Source organism: Danio rerio, chromosome 6 (assembly GCF_049306965.1).
Source record: "Danio rerio strain Tuebingen ecotype United States chromosome 6, GRCz12tu, whole genome shotgun sequence".
NCBI classification, from domain to species: Eukaryota; Metazoa; Chordata; class Actinopteri; order Cypriniformes; family Danionidae; genus Danio; species Danio rerio.
Window position 1 is genome coordinate 4367501 of NC_133181.1, and position 22719 is coordinate 4390219.

Below are 22719 nucleotides of genomic sequence, written 5' to 3' on the forward strand. Positions count from 1 at the left end.
TACCAGGAAAAAAAGTGAGTCTCATCAATAAAATCAGCAATCTTAGGTTTGGCTCGCAGTAAAGCAGCTTTTTTTTTACAAACAGCAGGTGCAAAAATAAATAAATAAATAAATAAATAAATAAATAAATAAATAAATGACTGCGACAACTCAACCACATAATTAATTAAGGATGGCCTTAATTAATTAAATAATTGTATATTATTCATTTAATAAACAAATATGAACATTAAAACATTCATCAGTGTTTGTGGTGGACAAAATTCACAAATCAGGTGCTTATGTAAACGTACAGGTACTCGAGTAAATAATTCTCCAGTTAGTATAAGGTCCTCCTTTTTCATTTTAAATACAATTGCACTTTAAATTTAGATTTTAAGGGCTCTAAAAGTATTATAATTAAAAAGTAGATCACAATGAATGTTTATTTAGTAGTTAATTGGCTTATTTATCATAACTTGATAACCATATTGAAAATTCATGATTATTCCAGTATACAAACTAGTGAAAATAACACATCATATAGCCCAGTTTTAGTATATAACAAAATAGTGTAAATAAAAGTGTAAGTGTAAAATATAAGTGTAAATGTGTAATGACAAATATAAACATACAGTTTAAAAAAGACTTTTACCAGTTTTATATTTATTATGTGCTACCGCAGTGGAAATTCATGAGCATTGATTTACGTTATTTTAACATTGTTTAGTTTTTATATTCAGATCAGCTTGTAAAATCAGTGAATCATTCACTGGAGAGCCATTCTGAACAGACAGTTTGAATCAGTGAGTTGTTATCTGGAGACTCTGATCGGATCATTTTAATTAGTTGGGGTTTTTGGTTCAGTTTTTTTTTTTTTTTTAAGTCATTTATAGCTAGAAAAAGGTTTTGTGCTTAAGAAATATTTGCTTAGTTATTACCAAAGTTCTTTCTATTTTTTTTACCAGTTACCTTGTATATGTTGCATAATAGGGCAGCAATGCGAGTCATCAAGCTTTCAGCCAAAATAGCAGTTACTCTGATTTATTTTGTGATTGCACGAGGTTTGAGCTCATTTTGAAAACACAGCATGAGTATAAATGTATTGTTGTGGTTTGATTGGTGGTCTAATCTTGTGTTTACATTTCAACTGATTATCAATGTTTGACATATTTCTGCGTCTTCAGGGTGAGAGAGGATTTCCCGGACCCCCAGGGATACAAGGAGAGACTGGCATTGGACTTCAAGGACCAAAGGTTGGCTTATATACTTAAAATCTTCTGGTATTATGAGCCTATTTGAGTAGTGTTGGTGATCATAACACATGTGATTTTATTATTTACTTTTAGGGTGATGTGGGATTTCAGGGAAGAATGGGTCCTCCTGGGCTTCCTGGGCTTGGGGAGCCAGGTTTACCGGTGAACAGCAAATAAAATGAATCAACACAGGCTCATTAGAAATATGTGCTTCAGCCTATACTTTAGTGGAACTGCAAAAATGTACTTCAACATACATTTGACTGCAGTTTCTAGGTAAAATTAATCGTATGACACCATCAACTTTTGTTCCTTTTCACACTAATGATATTTACAGGCACATATTATCGATGAAAAAAGGATTATTTTCATGCAGTTCATTGCACAACACCAAATAAACACCACAAATCAACTTAACAGGGTTTGTGATTTGAATACGTTTACGTCACCTATCTATGGTGTGGTCAGTTTGATCGTAGCTCACTTTGTATGGGCTTGTTCTTGTGCTTGAGGGAGTCCTGTGAAGCATACTTTCACAAAAGAGCAATGTAAAATAATCGTAAAACTATGTGGTCGTAGTGCACTTTTCATGTATGTGTGCTATTGAAAACACTATTGGTTGGGTTTAAGGAAGGGTTTCGGTCAGAGGTTTGCTGCTGATCTGTACAACAAGCTCCACCTTCTCTTGGACGTGTACAAAAAGGACGTTTATCTGAATTTTACAGCAAAATCTACCATAACTAATGTAATTTCGAGATTCACAAAAATGTACACAGCACCCTCTAGTGGATTTGTAATCTGAAACGTGCGTTGAAATGTACCCTAAGTAACTAATTTCACATTTTGCAGAGGCTGAGGCATGTATTTCCAATGAAGCTGATTCTGAAACATACACACCGTCCTGCATATACTATTGATTACAATTGGAATTGAATATATTGAAGCAGTCCTAATCTCTACAATAATGTTTACTCTAAAGGGGCCACAGGGGCCACAAGGTTCGCCAGGAGAAAAGGGCCCTCCAGGAGAGGGTTTTCCAGGACCAAAGGTATACACATCATGTTTATCATTGTTATCGTGAGACCTATCAAGGCTATCAAGAGGTTTATTATGTGTTTTATCCACGTTGTGTCTTGAGCGCATGGTTTTTATCAGGGAGCCTTTGAAATGTCTGAACCTTGTGACCTCCAAGTTTATATTTCTGAGTGCTTGCCTGGCTCTTTAATGGAATTAGCAATTTCTCATCACCTTTTTTAGTTTTGACCCGGTTGTGATATTGCTCAGATGACACGTCAAACAAACACTGGCGCTCCTGCCAACCTCCTGTTAGCCTGCTGATACCCACACTAGTAGATGCAGCTCTCTCATTGGCTGTAAATAATCGCTGATATATATATATATATTGACATCTAAATGAGCTCCTATCTCAGATTAATTGTGACCTGCAAATATCAGCTACAGCAAAAATAAAAAATAGGAATGGCAGTGCTTTTAATGAATTTCTTAGTTTAAATGTTTGTCTTTTACAGGGAGAGAGGGGTCTGGAGGGGCCAAGGGGACCCCGAGGACCAGCAGGTACTGCCATTAAAGGAGACAAAGTAAGCACCGAGATCCAATAAGCTTTGAGTTATTATCTTATGCATTTTTTTTCTTCTTTGCAACTCTGATGCTGTTTTCTTTCAGAAGAATTAATCCACATTTTTGTTCTTAAAGGGATAGTTCACCCTAAAATGAAATATGAGTCACTATCTGCTCACCATCAAGTGGTTTCAGACCTTTCTGAGTTTCTTTCTACTGTTGAACACAAACGCAGATATTTTGAAGAGCAATGTAACCACTGACCTTCATAGTAGGAAAAACAAATGGAAGTCAATGCTTCCACGTTTCCAACATTTTTCAAAATAACTCATGAAGGTTTGAAACAAGTAAAAGGTGAGTAAATGATGACAGAATTTTCAGTTTTGAGTGAACTAACCCTTTAACTCTGTGGTTTGCGGTGTAACTTATTTCCATATTTGCTTTATTAAACTCTTCTCTGTGGATGTTTGAAGGAGCATGTCCCAGCATGCAGTGCTGTCAGTTCTCAGCCTGTGGCCAACATATATGAATATTGTATCCATAACACATTCCAAATCATTTATATAAGGTTGTGCATCATCTGACAAATTTGCTTGACAGTGTGTTTATTTGGGTTTTTGCTATTTTAACAGGGGGACTTTGGTTCTCCTGGGCTTCCAGGACCAGTTGGGCCAATTGGAATAGGGGTACAAGGAGAGAAAGTATGAAAAAAACTTGAGAATTATGTAAACTGTATAGTACATTCATGTATACTAATGCATTTATTCGATTTTTAGGGTATAGAAGGACCGCGTGGACCCCCTGGAAGCAGAGGACCACCAGGCGAGGGCTACCCAGGACCAAAGGCAAGAGTTTTTATCATTAACGGTATTTAAATGACTCATATTAGACTTCGGCAAATTTCATTTAAGGATGTCTGTATGTGCTTGAAGGGTGATCAAGGTTTACCAGGTGAGAGTGGTGCACCAGGAGAGAGAGGAGCCGGGGAACCAGGAGCTAAAGTAAGTCTTCTTCACTTTATTCTGAAAACATTACTGACTGTATTATCTTTATAATTTCGCAATCTTACTCTTGAGGGCCGTTCACATCAGGCATGATAACTATAAATATAGTGGTAACGATGGAGCTCTACAATCATTCAGAATCTTAAACAACAGCAGAGTTCAGACCACAGCTATATCTGTAACGTGATGGACACTGACAAGGAGGTGTGGATCCAAACGCAGGTTTATTAAACAAAATGGACAGTCAAGCAACAGTCAACACAGGGGCAAACAGACGGACACAGGGAATCCAGAGGTGTGGTCGAATAACAGGCGGTCAATACAGGCATGCAGCAGGCAACGTAAACAAACAAATAAACAATGATTGGTACACGACAGGACAAGGCAAGGAGAACGGGTCGTAATGTTTACAGATAAACAAGACTCAGCAATGTGTGTGTGTGTGTGTCTCTGTGCTGCTTTTAATCTATCTAATCAGTCTTTGAGCAGCTCCCAGCTGTGTGAATGTAATCAATCGTGATCCCGAACAGGAGTGTGTGTGTGATGCATGACTGGATCTTGTAGTTCGATAATGGGGAATTTGTAGTCCGTTAGCGATCTGCAACTGCTAGATCGCTGATAATCATAACAATGTCTATACAAATATAGCGAACTAATATCTTTAGATCACTTTCAGAATGATTCTTTTCCAAGCTAAAACGCTGACAGCTTGTCAGAATCCATTGAAATATACCGTAAAATATACAATATAATATATGGTAAAATATACAGTTCTCACCATTTATAGCTACAGATGACATTATGTAGAAGCTCTGCTTGATGTTAAGTCCTCTATTCGAACAATTATTTAAAGATAATAACTTTTGGGAGCTGTTCACTATACCATGGGACATAATGATTAAATGGAAGTACATGGAAGTTTCACAAGCCAAGCTGGTAAAGTGCAATATAAAAATAAAAACCTCAGGTATCCAGTGCTACTTTAGGCGTCTTTATGTTGCCACCTCTTAAAATTCTGGGAAAAAAACACAGACTATGATCTCTAAAGTCGCTGTTTAATAAGATTACACCATTACACAAGCTGGATTCACTGGTCAGATGCATTAGAAACATAGCACACTGAGGGCCCCTGCTGATTACAAAGGGGTAATGCAAAAAGCAAAAGTATAAAATAAAAATAATCAAATCGATATGAGTTAGTTATTTGTCCATGCTATTTGTTAGTAAAGATAAAGCACTTTTCAGACCTTTACTGAGAGCGCTGCTCGGCGCGAGCTCTCTCGGCTAAACGCATATTAAACGGAGCAGTGGTCGTAATGTCGAGCGAAAAAAAGAAACAGACAGCTGTGAAACATAACCAGCTTTGTCTTTTTGTAGGAAACACACTTTAGATCTTTTTAGGGTAAGAGGTTTTTGAGTTATTGCCATCTATCACTGAATATGTCCAACCCAAGCTCATTCTGAAAACGTTGTCCCGCGGACGTTTCTGGAGACAGCGGAATAGGTCCCGGGAGGTACGTACGGCCGTGTTAATTTTTTTCAAGCAAACGCTGCAGGGCGGTGTCACGCTGTTCCCTTTCGCACTTGCCGGCCGGCCGACCGCTTACCTCCTTGTGGAGGGCTTCCCCGCTGCAACCCGTTTGTCCAGTCAGCTCACCGTGTACGTCGGCAGGCTTGAGATGCAGAGAGGAGTCGACCACGGCGATCTGTTTCGAGTCCGGAGAAGAGCGGTTCCAGCAATCAGGTAAGACAAAAACAGAATCCCAAAAATTATGTGAACGAGTTTCGTAACAGGGTGAGGACGCGGTGAAATCCGAAAACACGGTAGAAAAAAAAATCAGGGCTTTTCTTTTTTTGGGCGGCTTTTGTAAACTGTTGCTCGGGTTTAGGGAAGCGAGCGGGCGTGCAGGACGATCGGTAACATTGGTTGGGTTCAGGGAAGGAGGAGGGCGGGTCAGCCGATTGGCCGGTCGCGCAGTCAATCATCCGGTCAATCGGACAGCGGCCTCTGGCGATTCACTCGAGAACAGCGCGGGCGCGAACCGCACTCGCGAGAGGCGTCTGAGATGCGAAAAAGCGCACAACAGCGGCCTCTCGCGGATTCGCAAAAACAAAAACTGCAGCCATACGTACCCGCCGGGACATATTCCGCAGTCTCCAGAAACGTCCGCGGGACTACATTCCCACAATGAGCCCGGGTTGAATATATCAGGAATATCGAAAACAAAACCAACTTAACCGCGCTCATTTCTGGCGCCCCCCTGTATGTACAGCGCCCTTAGCATTTTCCAATACTGCCTATGCCTTGGGCCGGCCCTGAGTTTGCTCCTGAGTGTTGTAAATACCTGCGCTCACCTCATCAGTACATAATAACCGGTTATGATTATTACTGAATCGATACAGAATTATTTGCGTCTGCAGCGTGGTGCACCGAAGAAACAATTAATTTTGACACCCCTAATCTTTATATTTATAGGTATTGTGCTTGTGCATTACTCATATATACAGGTCCTTACAGAAAAAGAAGAGCTTTAATTTCATTCAAATTGTAGAATATGCATAGGAAAATTTTAATTTGAATCAATTTCGAGTCCATAAACCTTGATCATGGTAGTTTTTGGTTTGAGTAGTTCATACTGTAGAAATAGGTTTTTGGAATAAAATATTCTCTGTTTTAACAATTCAACATGAGCAAAATTAGACACACTTGCTATTAACACAGCTGACCACACATCTCGATCACCTTGATCTTTATTAGTTGAGGATGACTATCAATGTCCAGATATAAAAGGCTAGAAAGCATAAAACAAGCACAACTTTTATTCAGAATGTTCACTGTCACGTCTGCATGCAGCATTCAGGGTCTAAATTGTGTTGGCCAAGTCCCATTATATGTTCTGTGTTCAGTTGATTTGATGATTTGTGCTATTTTAAACATGTGCAGGGGGAACCTGGAGCTCCAGGACTGTCAGGATTACCAGGTTTACCAGGGGAGGACGGAGCTCCTGGACAAAAGGTACCAGTTCGACCGTAATCATTCTTAAAGTGGTCCTATTATGATTTTTACTGTCTTAAATTCTTGTTACAAAAGTAAACAGTTAGACCTTGGTCTTAAAACATTGATCTGATTCTGAGGTGGAATCGTTATACAATAATAAATCCCTCTAAAGCGGCGAAGCAGTGCCGCAGTAGGTAGTGCTGTCGCCTCACAGCAAGAAGGTTGCTGGGTCGCTGGTCGAGCCTCAGCTCAGTTGGTGTTTCTGTGTGGAGTTTGCATGTTCTCAGTGCATTCGTGTGGGTTTCCTCCGGGTGCTCCGGTTTCCCCCAGAGTCCAAAGACATGCGGTACAGGTGAATTGGGTAGGCTAAATTGTCCGTAGTGTATGAGTGTGTGTGAGAATGTGTGTGTGGATGTTTCCCAGAGATGGGTTGCAGCTGGAAGGGCATCCGTTGCGTAAAAACTTGCTGGATAAGTTGGCGGTTCAGTCTGCTGTGGCAATCCCGGATTAATAAAGGGACTAAGCTAACAAGAAAATGAATGAATGAATGAAAACCCTCTAAAGGTAAAGCTTGCAGAAAAAAACATGGCTGGATGCAGCCTACACTAACCCTACCAATTATAATCATTCATTCACAACAGTCCAATAGTGCCAAACAGTGACAAATAAGCGTATATAAATCTATTCACCAACAAAGGGATTTGTAGTACCCAAAATGAGCCTTGTTTTTTATTTAGAAGATACTTTCCTTGTTGGGAAATGTTGGGATTGACTAATCAGAATTAAGTATTCGCTAATTATAATTAAGCACCGCTCATTTCTGGAAAGAGAGGGGGGACGCAGCAGCTCATTTGCATTTAAAGAAATGTTTCAGGGGTATTTTCAGCATGGTAATATAAATGAACACTGAGGCATTTTGGAGACACCTGAGATAAGATTATAAAGGGTATAATAGAACCCCTTTAAATAATATAACTTTTTTTAATCTACATCAGCATCTTTGAAAAGGCCAAACACATCCAATTCTGTATGCATTTCAGGGAGAACCAGGAGCCACTGGCTTAAGAGGTGCTGAAGGAGCAGCAGGAGTGGGCATCCAGGGGGAAAAAGTAACTCCTCTACGCTTTACACATTTATTTTTCTCAAATCACTTTTAAGAGTCCATTAAATTATAGCTTTCTGGAAAAGATTTTCCGTGGAATCTTTAACTGTGAAGCTACGTATTTCTTGAATATGAATGAATGTGTTATTAATGTTAGTGTTCCCACATTTACTCAGACTCAAGTGGTTCTAAACTTGTAAGAGTCTCATTCTTCTGTTGAATACAAAGAAAGCTATACTGAAGAATGTTGGGGGAAAATCAGCTATTGACATCCATAGTAGGAACAAAAAATACTATGAAAGTCAATGACAGTTTTTCCAGAATTTTCATTACATCTTCATTTGTGTACAACAGAAGAAAAAATCTTGCAAGAAATGGATGAGTAAATTATGACAAAAAGTGTGAACTCTCATTTTAATGTGAATATTTATGTGAATTTTTAGGGTGATCAGGGTCAGAGGGGAATCCGTGGATTAGCAGGTCCACCAGGAATAGCTGGACCCTCGGGGTCAAAGGTGAGGAGTTCATGAGTTAATCAAAAATCTTTTGTCTTTTTGGTTCCTAGACATTATATAATAAATATGTGAGGTGTTTTTGTAGGGAGAACCTGGCACCCCTGGGCGACAAGGATTACCTGGGCCACCGGGACGTGCAATATCAGGACCAAAAGTAAGAACTTTTTGGTTAACACTTTATTTTGATGGTGCATTTGAGAATTTGTAGACTGTCTGCTTATTATCTGTTGATGCTGTTCAACAGACATTTAAACTCTGCGGACCCGGTAACGGGTCAGTGATGTCATCAACTGTCGCTTTAAGATTTAAAGGGCTAGCATTGCACCAGACACCCGTAAGGGGTTTCGTTTAAAAGTGTAAAACCTATATTCCATGCACATATGCATCACTTTGGTTTTTATCCTACTGTACAAAATTAATTTACACTTAAATACACAGTATTTTGGATACCCGTGCTGGGTATTTTACATTGGTTCATTTTCAAATTTTTCATGACACATGTACAAGTTATAGCTCAAATGAAAGCTCTTGCCAGTGTTCATGTGCTTCTAGCATTCTTTTTACTGAATTATATTCACATATCAAACAGTTGCCGAATGAATCGCAGTGTTTCCATGGCGCAGAAGTGAAAACAATACATTCATGATCACTGAGCAGCCCCAGATAGCACAGACAGCTGTCATCTCTTACCTTATGCTGTGCGCTTCAGGGCCATTCTCCTCTGTTTTTGAGGTGATGTGCATAAGTAATCCTTTTATATGTCTGATGTGGTCCAAACACAGTGAATTATGTTTGATTAAACAAAAGAATAGTGAAATATAAAACAATGATCGCTCCCTGTGGCTTGTACAGCACCTCTCATCAGTTGGAATACAATAACTTTTGCATAGATTATGGTGGAGACATTTTCCTTTTTTCATATAATTACAGACATGTGCAGAAACCACCTAAATTAATTACAGCACGCTAGACCACACAGAACCTAAAAGGTACACTTTCAAATTTGAGTTCATAAACAAAAATATATACAAAAAGCGCCTCTTTTTTTAGGCGTTTATTATAACACAGACAACATATACAGTTATTTGAAACACTTTCAATAGTTTTTTTTATGAAAATTCAAAGGGTTTTCATTAAAATGAGACCACATTTTTGCATTTACACTTCTGCATGTGGATTTGGGAAGCTTTTAAATTTGGGTAGGCAAAATCCAGGCGGTGATCCCCAAATAGCAGCAGAGTTTAACTGGTTAACTGACGATAAGAAACTTTGCAAGTACATGTACCTTACACTAACCCTAATCTCAACCTAACAGTCTGCTTATAATCTAATGAGAATTAGTTGGCGTGTAGATGCAATGTATCTTCAATTCAACAAACAGACCATCAAAATAAAGTGTGACCAGCTTTTCTAATGCAATAAACAAGTTTTTGGTATTTGCATCATAACACAAAGGAAATCTATTACAGGGTGACGTAGGCCCACCAGGTCCATCTGGTCCAGTAGGTGATCCTGGATATGGACTTACTGGACCCAAGGTTAAATTAATTTTCAACAATGGTTATGTAAATTAAATCCATGTTCTTCATTTGTTGTCAGAATTCCTCAAACATGAATGTGCTTTGTTTCTCAGGGGGATCGCGGTGACCCTGGTCTTCCTGGTCTGACTGGTCTGAAAGGGGATGGATATCCTGGTCCTACAGTACGTAAAACATTCTCAAGCACCTATTGAAATCTATCCCATGTTCATGATGTTGTGAAAAAGTCTTAAAGAGATGGTTCATCCAAAAATGAACATTCTCTCATTTACTGACCCTCCACAAAAAGGATACAGTAGGTCAGGATTTTGTCTAATTATGGATAGCGATATCAGTATCCGACATTATTCAAGATATCTGCTGTTGGTTTCAGTGGAAAAAAGAAAATCATAAAGGTTTGGAACCACATGAGGGCCGGTCGGCTTTCCCACACTTCTTGAAAGTATTTGAAAGTGCTTGAATTTTAGTTAAATGGATTCAAAGCATTTAAATCTGCTGTTTATGTAAGAGTGGGGACACAAATAGTGAGTAAATTTTCATTTTTGGGTGAACTTTCCCTTTAATGATGCAGCATGAGGCCATCATTTGCTGTTGTTGTGTGTTTGTCGTTAGTTTTCCGTCTTGTTTTACAGGGCCTTCCTGGTCCTCCAGGTCTTCCAGGTGAACCAGGTCAAGGAGGCGTAGGAATACCAGGACCAAAGGTAGCATGATTATTATAGCTCATCCTATATTAGGAATGAAAATCATCAATATATAGGGTGTGTTTCATTTTGATTGTGTCTCAGGGTGATGTTGGCTTCAGAGGTTTACCAGGCCCACCTGGACCTCCAGGGGAAGGACTGCAAGGACCACCTGTAGGTCATTTTAATAATAATTTCATCTTGATGTAGCATGTGTCAATCTTATTCAGGCTTAATTTAGCACATTCTTGCATCTGATAATCTCCCGTTCTGCAGTCAGTTTTCGAAATAAGAGGGTAAAAGTAATTAATGGAAGCAAAATATGGTGCAATTGAAATTATTTTTGTGCAATTGGATAAATATATGACATTCAATGCTCAATACAAATGCATAAAAACAAACAGTAGCTTACTTATAATTGTATAAAACATCTTTAAAACTGCATTTCATATAGTTGAAAAAGTAATTCAGTCATTTTTCCTTAATGTCTGCTAATGCAATATTCATTCTGACATTTTTACCCATATAATCACTTTAAATGCCAAATCACACTATTATCTGGGCTTTCCTGTAAGACTGTATGTGCATTCTGTCTCCCTAAATGAACTTTCCTTCCAATATACTGTATGCCATTACTCAAAGGCTTCATCTTTTACTACATCATCTTAACAGCACATTTATCATATTATTGCACTCACGATCATATATTCAGCACACACACATAAATCTGTTCCAAGTCTGTTTCATATTGTCACAGAATCTGAATGAAGTAATCCAGTACCCTTAACGTCATTCCAGATGTTCGAGTGCTACTTTTATCTCAGCATGAATGACTCTGAATGTGTGTGTTTCCCATTGTGATTTGGGCTGAATAACCTGTCTCTGAACACACAGGGCACTGTGGGAAGACCAGGACCTTCTGGACCTACTGGACAACCAGGACAAGGTATACAGGGTTCAAAGGTGAGACACTGACATACATGTACATTTGAAGACAAAATTATCAGCCATTTAAATTCTTTTTCAGATATCTCCCATGTGCTGATTAACAGAGCAAGAATAATTTTCACAGCAACACCTTTCTTTAATATTTTGGTTCTGGGGAAAGTCTTGTTTCTTTTAGCTGGGCTGGGATAAATAAAATAAAAAAAAATAATAATAAAATAAATTAAAAAAAAAATAAATAAATAAAATTAAATTAAATTAAATTAAATTAAATTAAATTAAATTAAATTAAATTAAATTAAATTAAAAAATTAAATAAATAAATAAAATAAAGTAAAAAATAAAAAAAATAATAATAATAAAAAAATAATAATAATAAATAAATATAAATAAATTATGAAATAAAATCAAATTAAATAAATAAAAAATAATAAATAAATAAATTAAAAAATAAAATAAAGTAAAAAAATGATGAAAAAATAATAATAAAATAAATAAAAATAAAAATGTATAAAATAAAATAAAGTAAAAAAAATATTAAGAAATAAAAAAATTAAAAAGTAAAAAAAAATAAAAAATAATAAAATAAAATAAAATAAAAAATAATAAAATTTAATAAAATTTAAAAAAGTAAAAAAAAATTTATAAATAAAATAAAGTAAAAAAATTTTAAAAGAATAAAATAAAATAAAAATTTATAAAATAAAATAAAGTAAAGTAAAGTAAAATTTAAATAAAATAAAATAAAATAAATGAAAAATATATATTTTTTGCCCTCTTAAATAAACCACTGTTCTCCAATGATTTGCCTAACCTAACATGCCTAATTAACCTAGTTACCCTTTAAATTGCACTTTCTAGTATCTTGCAAAATAACTAGTGAAATATTATGTACTGTCATAATGGCATAGAAATTAGCAATAAGAAATGAGTTATTAAATATTTTGTTTAACACAGCAAGAGTTGAAAGAGATTTCACAGAAGGGCTGATAATGTTGTCTTAAAATATATAGTAACAATCCACACATGTATCTATCTTTTTTTTTTAAACCAAATATCTGATGTATTTTTTAAGGGTGATCAGGGCTCACAGGGAGTGACCGGGCCAAGAGGATTTCCTGGAGAAGGAATGCCGGGGTCAAAGGTCTCAGGTTTTGTTATGTAATCTGTGTTATATATTTGAATATCTATACAGTTTAACATCGTTTGTTTTTCAGGGGGATCGTGGAGCTCAGGGTGAGAGAGGGGTGAAAGGGGTTAAAGGTGATATGGGAGATCCTGGTGTTTCTGGACAAGCAGTTAGTAAACAAACCTTCATATTAAAGAGTTCATTACAAAATATTTATCGGTAGCCTCTTTTCTATTTCTATTTAACCTCTTAATCTTCCCTGATTGGTGTTTACTTTTGCAAGGGCAGAATTCATGCATTCATTTTCCTTTGGCTTAGTCCCTTATTTATTAGATGTCGTGCGAGAACAGTGAGATGAACCGGCTATTCCAGCATATGTTTTTCGCAGCGGATGCCCTTCCATCCGCTGTCCAGTACTGAGAAAAACCCATTCACTTTTGCATACACACACACTCATACACTTAAGCCAATTTAGTTTATTCAATTCACCTATAGCACATTTGTTTGGATTGTTGGGGGAACCAGGAGCATCCAGAGGAAACCCACGCCAACACGGGGAGAACATGCAAACTCCACACAGAAATGCCAACTGGCCCAGCCGAGACTCGAACCAGCGACCTTCTTGCTGTGAGGCCACAGTGCTAGCCACTGAGCCATCGTGCCGCCCTCAATCAGTTCCCTGTAGATAAAATCAAGCCAAAATATACTTTCTTCTATGCATTATGCATTACACCGACAGAATTGCTGCCTATTTAAAGCAAATTTTAATTATTAAATTGACCATAATCATTTCTGTTTTCATTTAGGATTCTATCTAAGTAGTAGTACAGTAAGATAGTTTACTAAATTGGGAAACTAAGCCATTTAAGCATTATTTTCCACTGTAAGAGTGTTCTCTGCAGCATGTTTTATTACCTATTTTCATTATAATATCATTGTTTTTCAGGGTAGACCAGGAATCAAAGGAGAATCTGGGCTGACGGTATGACTTTTACATCATATTACCACATTCACACTCTACTATGCACATTTCAGTGAATTAAATATAAATATTTTTGTTGTTGTTGTTTTTAGAGGGACGAGATAATCAGAATGATCAGAGAGATTTGTGGTATGTGCTGTTGAATACAAATATATTTGTATTATGTTTTTTTGCATTTATTTGATCAAAAATATTGTATAAATGGTAAAAATGTAGGTCCCACTTCATATTGTTGCTTATACCTGTGAACTTACATGGTAACTAGATGTGTAAGTAGTATGTAACTACAGTATATGTACACACTGGTACATAGTATTTAATTGAGTTTTTACTACAGTAAACTGTGGTGTATTGTAGTATAATATACCCCCATAGTTGAAGTAATCTACAGTATTGGGTGATTTGTTTATATTATCATAGTTGTTGTTTCACCATAGCAACTGTAGATTCACCACAACAGATTAAATCAAGTATTGTACTATACTATGGTTCAAAACACTATAGTGTTTACTATAAATTACTACAGTATTTCATAATAAAGTGCCTTTATTGTATTTTACCCTAATCACCAATGGTTGTACATTCATGTACTGTGTGTTGCAGGCTGTGGAGTCAAATGTAAAGAGCGTCCTATGGAGCTTGTGTTTGTGGTTGACAGCTCTGAGAGCATCGGGCCTGAAAACTTCGAGATCATCAAGGACTTTGTGGCGGCGCTGGTCGACAGACTCACCATAGGGCGTAATGCCACTCGTGTCGGCCTGGTTTTATACAGCCTGGAAGTCCAGCTTGAATTCAACCTGGCTCGCTATACAACCAAACAAGACATTAAAGAAGCCATCCGCAGAGTTCACTACATCGGCGAGGGCACCTACACCGGCTCTGCCATCCACAATGCCACTCATGAAGCCTTTTACAGCGCCAGGACAGGGGTGAAGAAGGTGGCCATCGTCATCACAGATGGACAGACGGATAAACGGGAGCCTGTGAAGCTGGAGATCGCTGTCAGAGAGGCGCACGCTGCCAACATCGAGATGTACGCTCTGGGAATTATGAACATCAGTAATCCTACACAGAACGAGTTTCTCCAGGAGCTCAGTCTTATTGCGTCGCATCCTGACAGTGAACATATGTACTACATTAAAGACTTCAACACATTGCCAGGTACTGAATACAGATGCACATTTTAATTAGGCAAGTCATTGTATAATGATGGTTTGTTCTGTAGACGATCAAAAAAAATATTGCTTAAGCGGGCTAATAATATTGACCTTAAAATGCTTTAAAAAAATTTAGATCTGCTCTTATTCTAGCTGAAATAAACCAAAAAAGACTTTCTCCAGAAGAAAAAATATTTTAGGAAATACTGTGAAAAATTCCTTGCTCTGTTAAACATCATTTGGGAAATATTTGGATAAAGAAATTCACAAGGGGGCGAATAATATTGTACATCTACAGTATAAAAAAACAATTATCTGATGATAGTAAAGTACACAGAGTTGAAGGCTAAATTATTAGCCCTTTTGTTTTTATTTTTCAAATATCCCAATGTTTTAAAAAAAGTCCCAATGTTTAACAGAGCAAGAACATGTTGCAACACGGGCTCATTCTGAGAACTTAGCCCTATATACATTTTTGGAAATCGCAAATTATTTAGCCAGAGCTACGTATGGCTGCATATCACCTTTAAAACGAAAGGGCTAGGGCTTTTCTTTTTCTGGATTTAAACTTTTTAAACTTTTTAAAACTGTTGGTTGGGTTTAGGGAAGTGGGTGAGCGGGTCAATCGGTGCTTTTGAAAACACTATTGGTTGGGTTTAGGGAAGGAGGAGGGTGGGTCAGTCGATCGATCAGTCAGTCGACAGCGGCCTCTGGTGGATTTATGTGATAACAGCAGGCATGAATGGCACTCATGAAAGAAATCTGAAAAAGTGCACACAGCGGTCTCTGTGGGATTCACGAAAACAAAATCTGCAAAAAAATGTAGCTCCTGGGACGTATTTGGTGCTCTCTAGAAATGTATATAGCAGTACATTTTCAGAAGAAGCCTGGGATGACATTATTGTATTTCTTATGATATTTTCTTCTTTTAGATAAAGTCTCTTTGCTTGGTTTAATAAGAAAAATATTAAGTGTCTTTTTAAGGGATAGTTTACCCAAAACTAAAAATTTCCTTCACTTTTTCCAAGCCTGTTTGACTTTCTTTCCCCTGCTGAACACACAATAAAATACACTGAAGAAAGCTGGAAACCTGTAACCATTGACTTCTATAGTATTTGTTTTTCCTAATATGTAAGTCAGTGGTTACAGGTTTTTAGCTTTCTTCAATATAAGTGTATATAAGTGTTGTTCAATATAATATTTTGTGTTCAACAGAATAAAGAAACTCATATAGGTTTGGAACCAGTTGAGGCAGAGTAAATAGTGAGAAAATTTTCATTTTTGGTTGAACTATGCCTTTATGGTCAATATTATCATTCCTCTTGAGAATTTGTTGTCTATTGAATTGCCTAACTAACCTAGTTAAGCCTTTAAATTACACTTAAAGCTGAATACTAGTATTTTGCAACAAAGCATGGTATGGTAAATGGTTTCCTCATGGTAAACACAAAATAAATTAGTCATTAGAAATTACTTATTAAAACTATTATGTTCATTCAATCATTTTCCTTCAGCTTAGTCTTTATTTCAGAGATCACCACAGCGAAATGAACTGTCAACTATTCCAGCAAGTTTTACACAGCGGATGCCCTTCCAGCTGTAACTCAGTATTGGGAAACACCCATACACACTCATTCACACACACACACACACACACACACACACACACACACACACACACACACACACACACACACACACACGCACGCACACGCACACTCATACACTACGGCCAGTTTATCCAATTCCCCTATAGCGCATGTGTTTGGACTGTGGGGGACACTGGAGCACCCAAAGGAAACCCAGGCCAACACGGGGAGAACATGCAAACTCCACACAGAAATACTAACTGATCCAATAGGGACTCGAACCAGCAACCTTCTTGCTGTGAGGCAACAGTGCTAACCACTAAACCATCGCGCCCATTATTATGTTTAAAAATGTTTTAAAATCTTTCTATCAAACAGCTCTTTGGAGATATTAATAAAATAATAATTAAAATTAATATAAATTTTGCCTTCAACTGTATTTCTCTAATAAATATCCTTCCTCTATTTTTAATCTCAGCTCTGGAGTCCAAACTAGTCAATCAGCTCTGCGAAGATGAAAGTAGAGCGCTTATCTTCAACCGCATTAATGATTTTGAAAACGGATATGGTCTGAACGGAAACCGCATCAATGGTAACGGCGGGCATAATTTCGACACCAGCACATATAAAGGCAGCAGAGAAAACACAGGAACACCGTCTGCCACCAACACCGTGATCACTGAGAGAGGCAGAGGAGGCACGTTTGCTTCAACAGCTGGTCCAGACATTAAACAGGTTAGTGCAGACATGATTATGAAATGAGCCTTTGGTTTGTGTATTGATTATGGTTTGTTTCATTAACATTTTGTCAGGAGGTTGAGCGTGTACCTAAAACACCAGACATAAGAGGAGCTCCTGCAGTCACTGGGACATCCACACCTAGCAAACCTTCATCAGGGACAACAACATCATCATCATCTGTGAACACATATTCAACTTCAATGCAGTTTATAGCAGCACCACGACCACCTTTACCTAAAGGTACAAACGAAACACACTCGCTAACTTACCGCAAAACATATTTTGAGTCTAGGATTTATTTTGTTGAAAGAAATTCATACTTTTATTTGACAGGGATCCATTAATTCAATCTAAAGTGACGGTAAAGAAAGGTATTGGGCCCTATCATACACCCGGCGCAATGTGGCGCAAGGCGCGGCGCAATACTCTTTTGCTACTTTTAGCTCGGCGCAAGGGTCATTTTGAGGTGTTGCGCCACGCTGTTTAAATAGCAAATGCATTTGCGTTCAAATGTGCGCCCATAGGCGTTCTGGTCTAAAAAATCAGGCGTGTTTTGGCGCGTTGTTATTTTGAGAAACTGTAAATAGTCTGATCTTTAGACCAGAACAAAGTCGGTCTATTATCTGGTGCAAAGTGCGCCTGGCTTACACACTACAAACAAGATGCAGAGCAATACGCAAATATCTTTACATATGAAAAAGATATAATATCTTAAGGAGATATACAGGATATAAATATAAATTATTAAAATATTACAAAACATATTAATTTCTTGCCTACAGGAAGATTTAAAAACCACTGCCTTACTTTCTTCATCTCGGGAGGCTTTTTCAGCTCATTCAATTTGCTTTTGTATAATGTTATTATTATTAGCAGTATTATTTATTATATCCATATTTATATTTGTTTTATTAAAAACAAGCTTAGATTTGTCCACCTGTCAAATTTTAGACCATATAAGGCATGGCAGGTGTATTTGAAATAACTCAGTATTTTGACCACACTTTGTTATTATTGTTCATTTATTCGTTTGCTAGAAATTAGAACTGAATTTAGAAATAGTTTTGAAACAAATCTTTGCGCTTAACAAACGAAATTAGTTATTTATAGGCTAATTGATGTCTGTGCGTAAAGGTTTCCCTATCCACGAGAGCAAAAGCGAAATTGAACTTACTTTACGTCAAAATTCGCTTATGGCACTACACAGCTGGCTCTTAAAGGGAATGGGAGATGAGACTGTAATTGTTTTTTTCTCAAAACACACCTATAACTCATTAAGAAAATAAACTCAACCCTTTTAGACCATGCGCCATGGCGCAAAGCGGATTTTCCTGTCCTTAAATTAGCAAAAATGCCACGCCCTGAAAGCGTTCGCGCCCTGCGTTTTACGCTCTGCGCATGGACCGACAAAATAGAGCCCATTATGTTTAAAACATTTCAGCAACAGTTTCATTTACTGTGTACTTGTTTCACATGCATTGTAAAAACTTCTGTAAAAACAGAAGTTTACATACACTCTAAAAAAAGGAACAAAACTATTTTTTTAATGTCTGATAGTAAATCATACTAAACGTTTACTATTTTAGGTCTGTTAGGATTATTTGCTAAATGCCAGAATAATAAGAATAAGAATTTTTAGTAATTTCTAGAAAGACAAAAGTTTACACACATTTCCTTGGTATTTTTTTTAGCTTTGCTTTTAAACTGTATAACTTTGGTCAAATGTTTTGAGTATCCTTCCACAAGCTTCTCACAATAGTTTGAAGGAATTTTGGCCCATTCCTCCTGACAGAATTGGTGTAACTGAGTCGGATTTGTTGGCTGTTTTGCTCGCACAGGCTTTTTCAACTCTGCCCACGAATTTTTTACAGGATTTAGATCAGGGCTTTGTGATGGCCACTCCAAAACATTCACTCTGTTGTCCTTAAAGCACATTTTAACTCAATTGGCAGTATGCTTAGGGTCATGGTCTGTTTGGAAGACCCATTTGTGACCAAGTTTTAATTTCCTGGCTGATGTCTTGAGATGTTGCTTCAGTATTTCTACATAATGTTCTTTCTTCATGATGCCATCTATGCTGTGAAGTGGACCAGTCCCTCCTGCAGCAAAACAGCCCCAAAACATGATTGTATAATAACAATAATCACTCCCCGCCCCTATATGATATTATTATCTTTTTTTTGTTGTTTGTTTGTTTTTTTAGGGGGTGCTGAGCCCCAGTAGAGCTTTATGTCTAGCAATGCCTCTGCACAGCCCTTTATACATTTCTGGAGATGAGTGAGAATGTGGTAAATCTAAAAACGTGGTAAAAATCAGGCAAGGGCCTTTTCTTTTCTTTTTTGGATTGCTTTTTTACAATTGTTGGTTGGGTTTAGCAAAGTGGCTGGGCGGGTCAATCCGTGCTTTTTAAAACACTATTGGTTGGGTTTAGGGAAGGAGGAGGGTGGATCAGTCGTCGCTCAGTCAGTCAACAGTGACCTCTGGTGGATTCACGAAAACAAAAACTGCAATAAAAAAAACAAACAAAAAAAAAAACGTACCTCCTGGGATGTATTTGGGGCTCTCCAGAAATGTATATAGGGGTGCATTTTCAGAATGAGCCTGCGTTGGACTGAAACTAATATCTTAAATTTCTTATTTGAATTTCACTGGACCTTCTAATAATTACATTAATAACATTTTAGTTGACTCTTGCTTAATATTTTATATTTTTTATCTGTGTTCAGAGGTTGTGCTTTTGGACCCCCTTTGTAAGCTGCTCCTGGATCAGGGTCCTTGTCGAGAATATAACATCCGATGGTACTATGTACCACAAGCCAACGCCTGTGCACAGTTCTGGTACGGTGGCTGTGAAGGAAACCGTAATCGCTTTGACACAGAAGAAGAGTGCAAGAAGACGTGTGTGGTCGTGTGAGCAGGTAAAACACACACCTGAAAACCTTTCGCTGGTAAATATTACTGCAAATGAAAAGGGACAGTAGTTTTTTCCTTTTGGTCACGGTTGTTTCTTTGCATCCAGGGGGCTGACATCCATTATGGACAAATTTACCTTTGTCTGTAATTCCTCATTCTCAACTTCAATGGACCTGCACTGAAATAAACAGATGTTAAATAAATTGACGTCTGCAAGAAACTAGTGGTCCTGCTTTATATTAAGTGGCCTTAACTACTATGTACTTATATGTAAATTAATCATGTAGTACAATACTTATTTGTAATAATATTAGTAAAATAAGAATATTAGTACAATACTTTTGTGTAATAACAATTGTGTAAAAACACTTTATTTAAAAGGCTTTTTTGGTAATGGCAGCTTAAAGACGACTCTCATATGAAGCCTCATGCACTGCTCAGGTGTGAGTTTTTCTCAAACTTCTACAGTGTCAAAATCTTGATGGTTCTGTGGGTCTCGTCTGTCAAATCTGAGCTTTATTTTGGATTTTCTATTGAATTCAAGTCGATTCAAGGTGATTGGCTGGGCTATTCTACAGCTTGATTTTCTTTCTCTGAAAGCATCTGAGAGTTTCCTTGGCTGTGTTTTGGATCATTGTCTTGCTGAAATGTCCACCCTGGTTTCATCTGCATCCTCCTGCTAATGTAGATGTTGGACTGAAGCAGCTGAAATTCATTTACACTGATGAAGGGCAGAGGGTTGCTGAAGAACTACTGAGAGATTTCAGCTGCTGTCTGGGCTTTCACTGCCTTTCTACACCTTCCTTTCTTCATGTGTTTAATACTTTTTTTCTGTGTCATCAGAACTTCAATTGTAAATTAAATAGATTTCTTTGCATATATGGAATATTTTGGTTGTTACCAACATCTGGTGAAAATTTCAAGTCAACAGCACCTTTAGAAATATGTTTTCTGAGACAAATGGTGACGTGTTCAATACTTATTTACCCTGCTCTATATTTAGTTAACTTAACCCACCCTTAACACATCCTTGGACAAGTGTTGAGAATTAGTAAGTCTGCTAAAACACTTAAACAAATGCATTTGGTTTGTCCAGTGTAATTGTGATTTCCTTGTTAAATAAACACAAACATTAAACCTACCCATACCTCCAAACTAAAAACACAAAAATTGTAGTGCAAGATGTGTTGTTTAATACACTATGATCACAATAAAAACATTGTATACTTATTTATGTAAGTATCTAGTAATTAAGGCCACGTAATATAAAGTAAAATGGCTCATCAACAAAGCACAATACTTTTACATCACAGCCTGCAGAACTGTGAATGAACATTATTGCATCCTGTCACGAAACAAAAATGATCTGGCAAGTATGAAATAAACGACATGTAACGTGTGATTTTAAGAACCAGGGTTGTCGTTAGCATTGTTAAAACGTTTGTCATTTTGTATATTGTATGTACTTTTTTTAAAATAAAATATTTTGTATGTGGTTAACTAACTAGCCAGGCTGTTACGCTGTCAGCAAATCCAAATGTTGTGCTAGTTTAATGTTCACTAATCCGTATTTCATGTTTGGCTCAGAGGATTTCTGCTACTTTGACACAGGACTTTTGGTTATAAAAGATGTTCAGTGATAACAAGAGGCAGATGCTTCTAATGTGGTATTGCGGTTGCAGACTGCCATCTCCTGGACAAAACTAATGGACAATATTGTGGTAGATATCTGCAATATTTGAATCTCCTTAAAGAGATAGTTCACCTAAAAATGAAAATCCTGTCGTCATTTACTCACCCTTTACTTTCCAAACCATTCTGAGTTTCTTTCTTCGGTTAAACACAAAAGAAGATATTTTGAATAATGCTCGAAACCTTGAACCATTGACTATTTGTTTTTCCCACTGTAGATATTAACAGTTGTAGGTTTTCAGCGTTCTTCAAAATAACTTCTTTTGTGTTCAACAGAAGAAAGATATTCATAAACGTTTATAATCACTTGAGGGTGAGTATACAGTAAGGCAGTGGTTCTCAAAGTGGGGGTCGGGACCCCCCAAGGGGTCGCGAGACAATGAAGGGGGGTCGCCTGGTGATTTCCAAAAATCTATTTATTTATATTAAACCATAAGAATTACCATATTTTATCAATAAACTACTGAAGAGAAAAAATGTTGTTTATAGTTAATATATGCTATATAGTTAGTACAGTAGCTTATAGTAACTAGTTCTATTGGATTGCGACCCCTGGGGTAATTACATAATTTTAAAGACACACCAATGTCTTCAGATGCAGCAGATTGATTTTATAACATCGGGTTAAACTTTCTGGCACATTTACAGCTCTGATTTCAGATACAGCTCTGGTCTATTGGTGTGTGTGCGCTATTGCATGCAAGGTTTATGTATATATAATCACCTCAGAGGATATTGGGGGTCGCGAGTCACTAGCATTGTTATTTTGGGGGTCGCAAGCTAAAAAGTTTGGGAACCCCTGCAGTAAGGAAATGTTTATTTTTGGGTGAATTATCCCTTTAATCTTAATTACAGTTGCAGGATGTGTCATTTTGTTAATGTGAATTACTTTGGAGCAAAGTGTCTAGTTGGTTAATTTTT

At 37.2% G+C, this 22719-nt stretch overlaps 1 protein-coding gene across 8 annotated transcripts in view; it reads left to right on the forward strand.

Moving 5' to 3' along the window:
• Positions 1-21606, forward strand: part of col28a2b (collagen, type XXVIII, alpha 2b) — a 104865-nt gene extending 83259 nt beyond the window's left edge. For 7 of the 8 annotated variants that reach the window (XM_073953566.1, XM_073953565.1, XM_073953567.1 and 4 more), the window contains 26 exons: positions 1-14; positions 1167-1235; positions 1329-1397; positions 2215-2283; positions 2765-2833; positions 3446-3514; positions 3590-3658; positions 3746-3814; positions 6762-6833; positions 7856-7924; positions 8361-8432; positions 8518-8586; positions 9902-9970; positions 10066-10134; positions 10603-10671; positions 10756-10824; positions 11545-11613; positions 12671-12739; positions 12813-12893; positions 13671-13706; positions 13799-13835; positions 14310-14867; positions 16931-17187; positions 17265-17433; positions 19920-20111; positions 20213-21606. The exon at positions 1-14 is cut by the window's left edge and continues 40 nt beyond it. In XM_073953566.1, coding sequence (XP_073809667.1) covers positions 1-14; positions 1167-1235; positions 1329-1397; positions 2215-2283; positions 2765-2833; positions 3446-3514; positions 3590-3658; positions 3746-3814; positions 6762-6833; positions 7856-7924; positions 8361-8432; positions 8518-8586; positions 9902-9970; positions 10066-10134; positions 10603-10671; positions 10756-10824; positions 11545-11613; positions 12671-12739; positions 12813-12893; positions 13671-13706; positions 13799-13835; positions 14310-14867; positions 16931-17187; positions 17265-17433; positions 19920-20107 — 2519 coding nt within the window. In that variant the 3' untranslated portion in view covers positions 20108-20111; positions 20213-21606. Of the gene's footprint in view, positions 15-1166; positions 1236-1328; positions 1398-2214; positions 2284-2764; positions 2834-3445; positions 3515-3589; positions 3659-3745; positions 3815-6761; positions 6834-7855; positions 7925-8360; positions 8433-8517; positions 8587-9901; positions 9971-10065; positions 10135-10582; positions 10672-10755; positions 10825-11544; positions 11614-12670; positions 12740-12812; positions 12894-13670; positions 13707-13798; positions 13836-14309; positions 14868-16930; positions 17188-17264; positions 17434-19919; positions 20112-20212 lie in introns of those variants that run through there. The other variant, XR_012407538.1, reaches the window with a different exon arrangement.
• The last annotated feature ends 1113 nt before the right edge of the window (positions 21607-22719 follow it).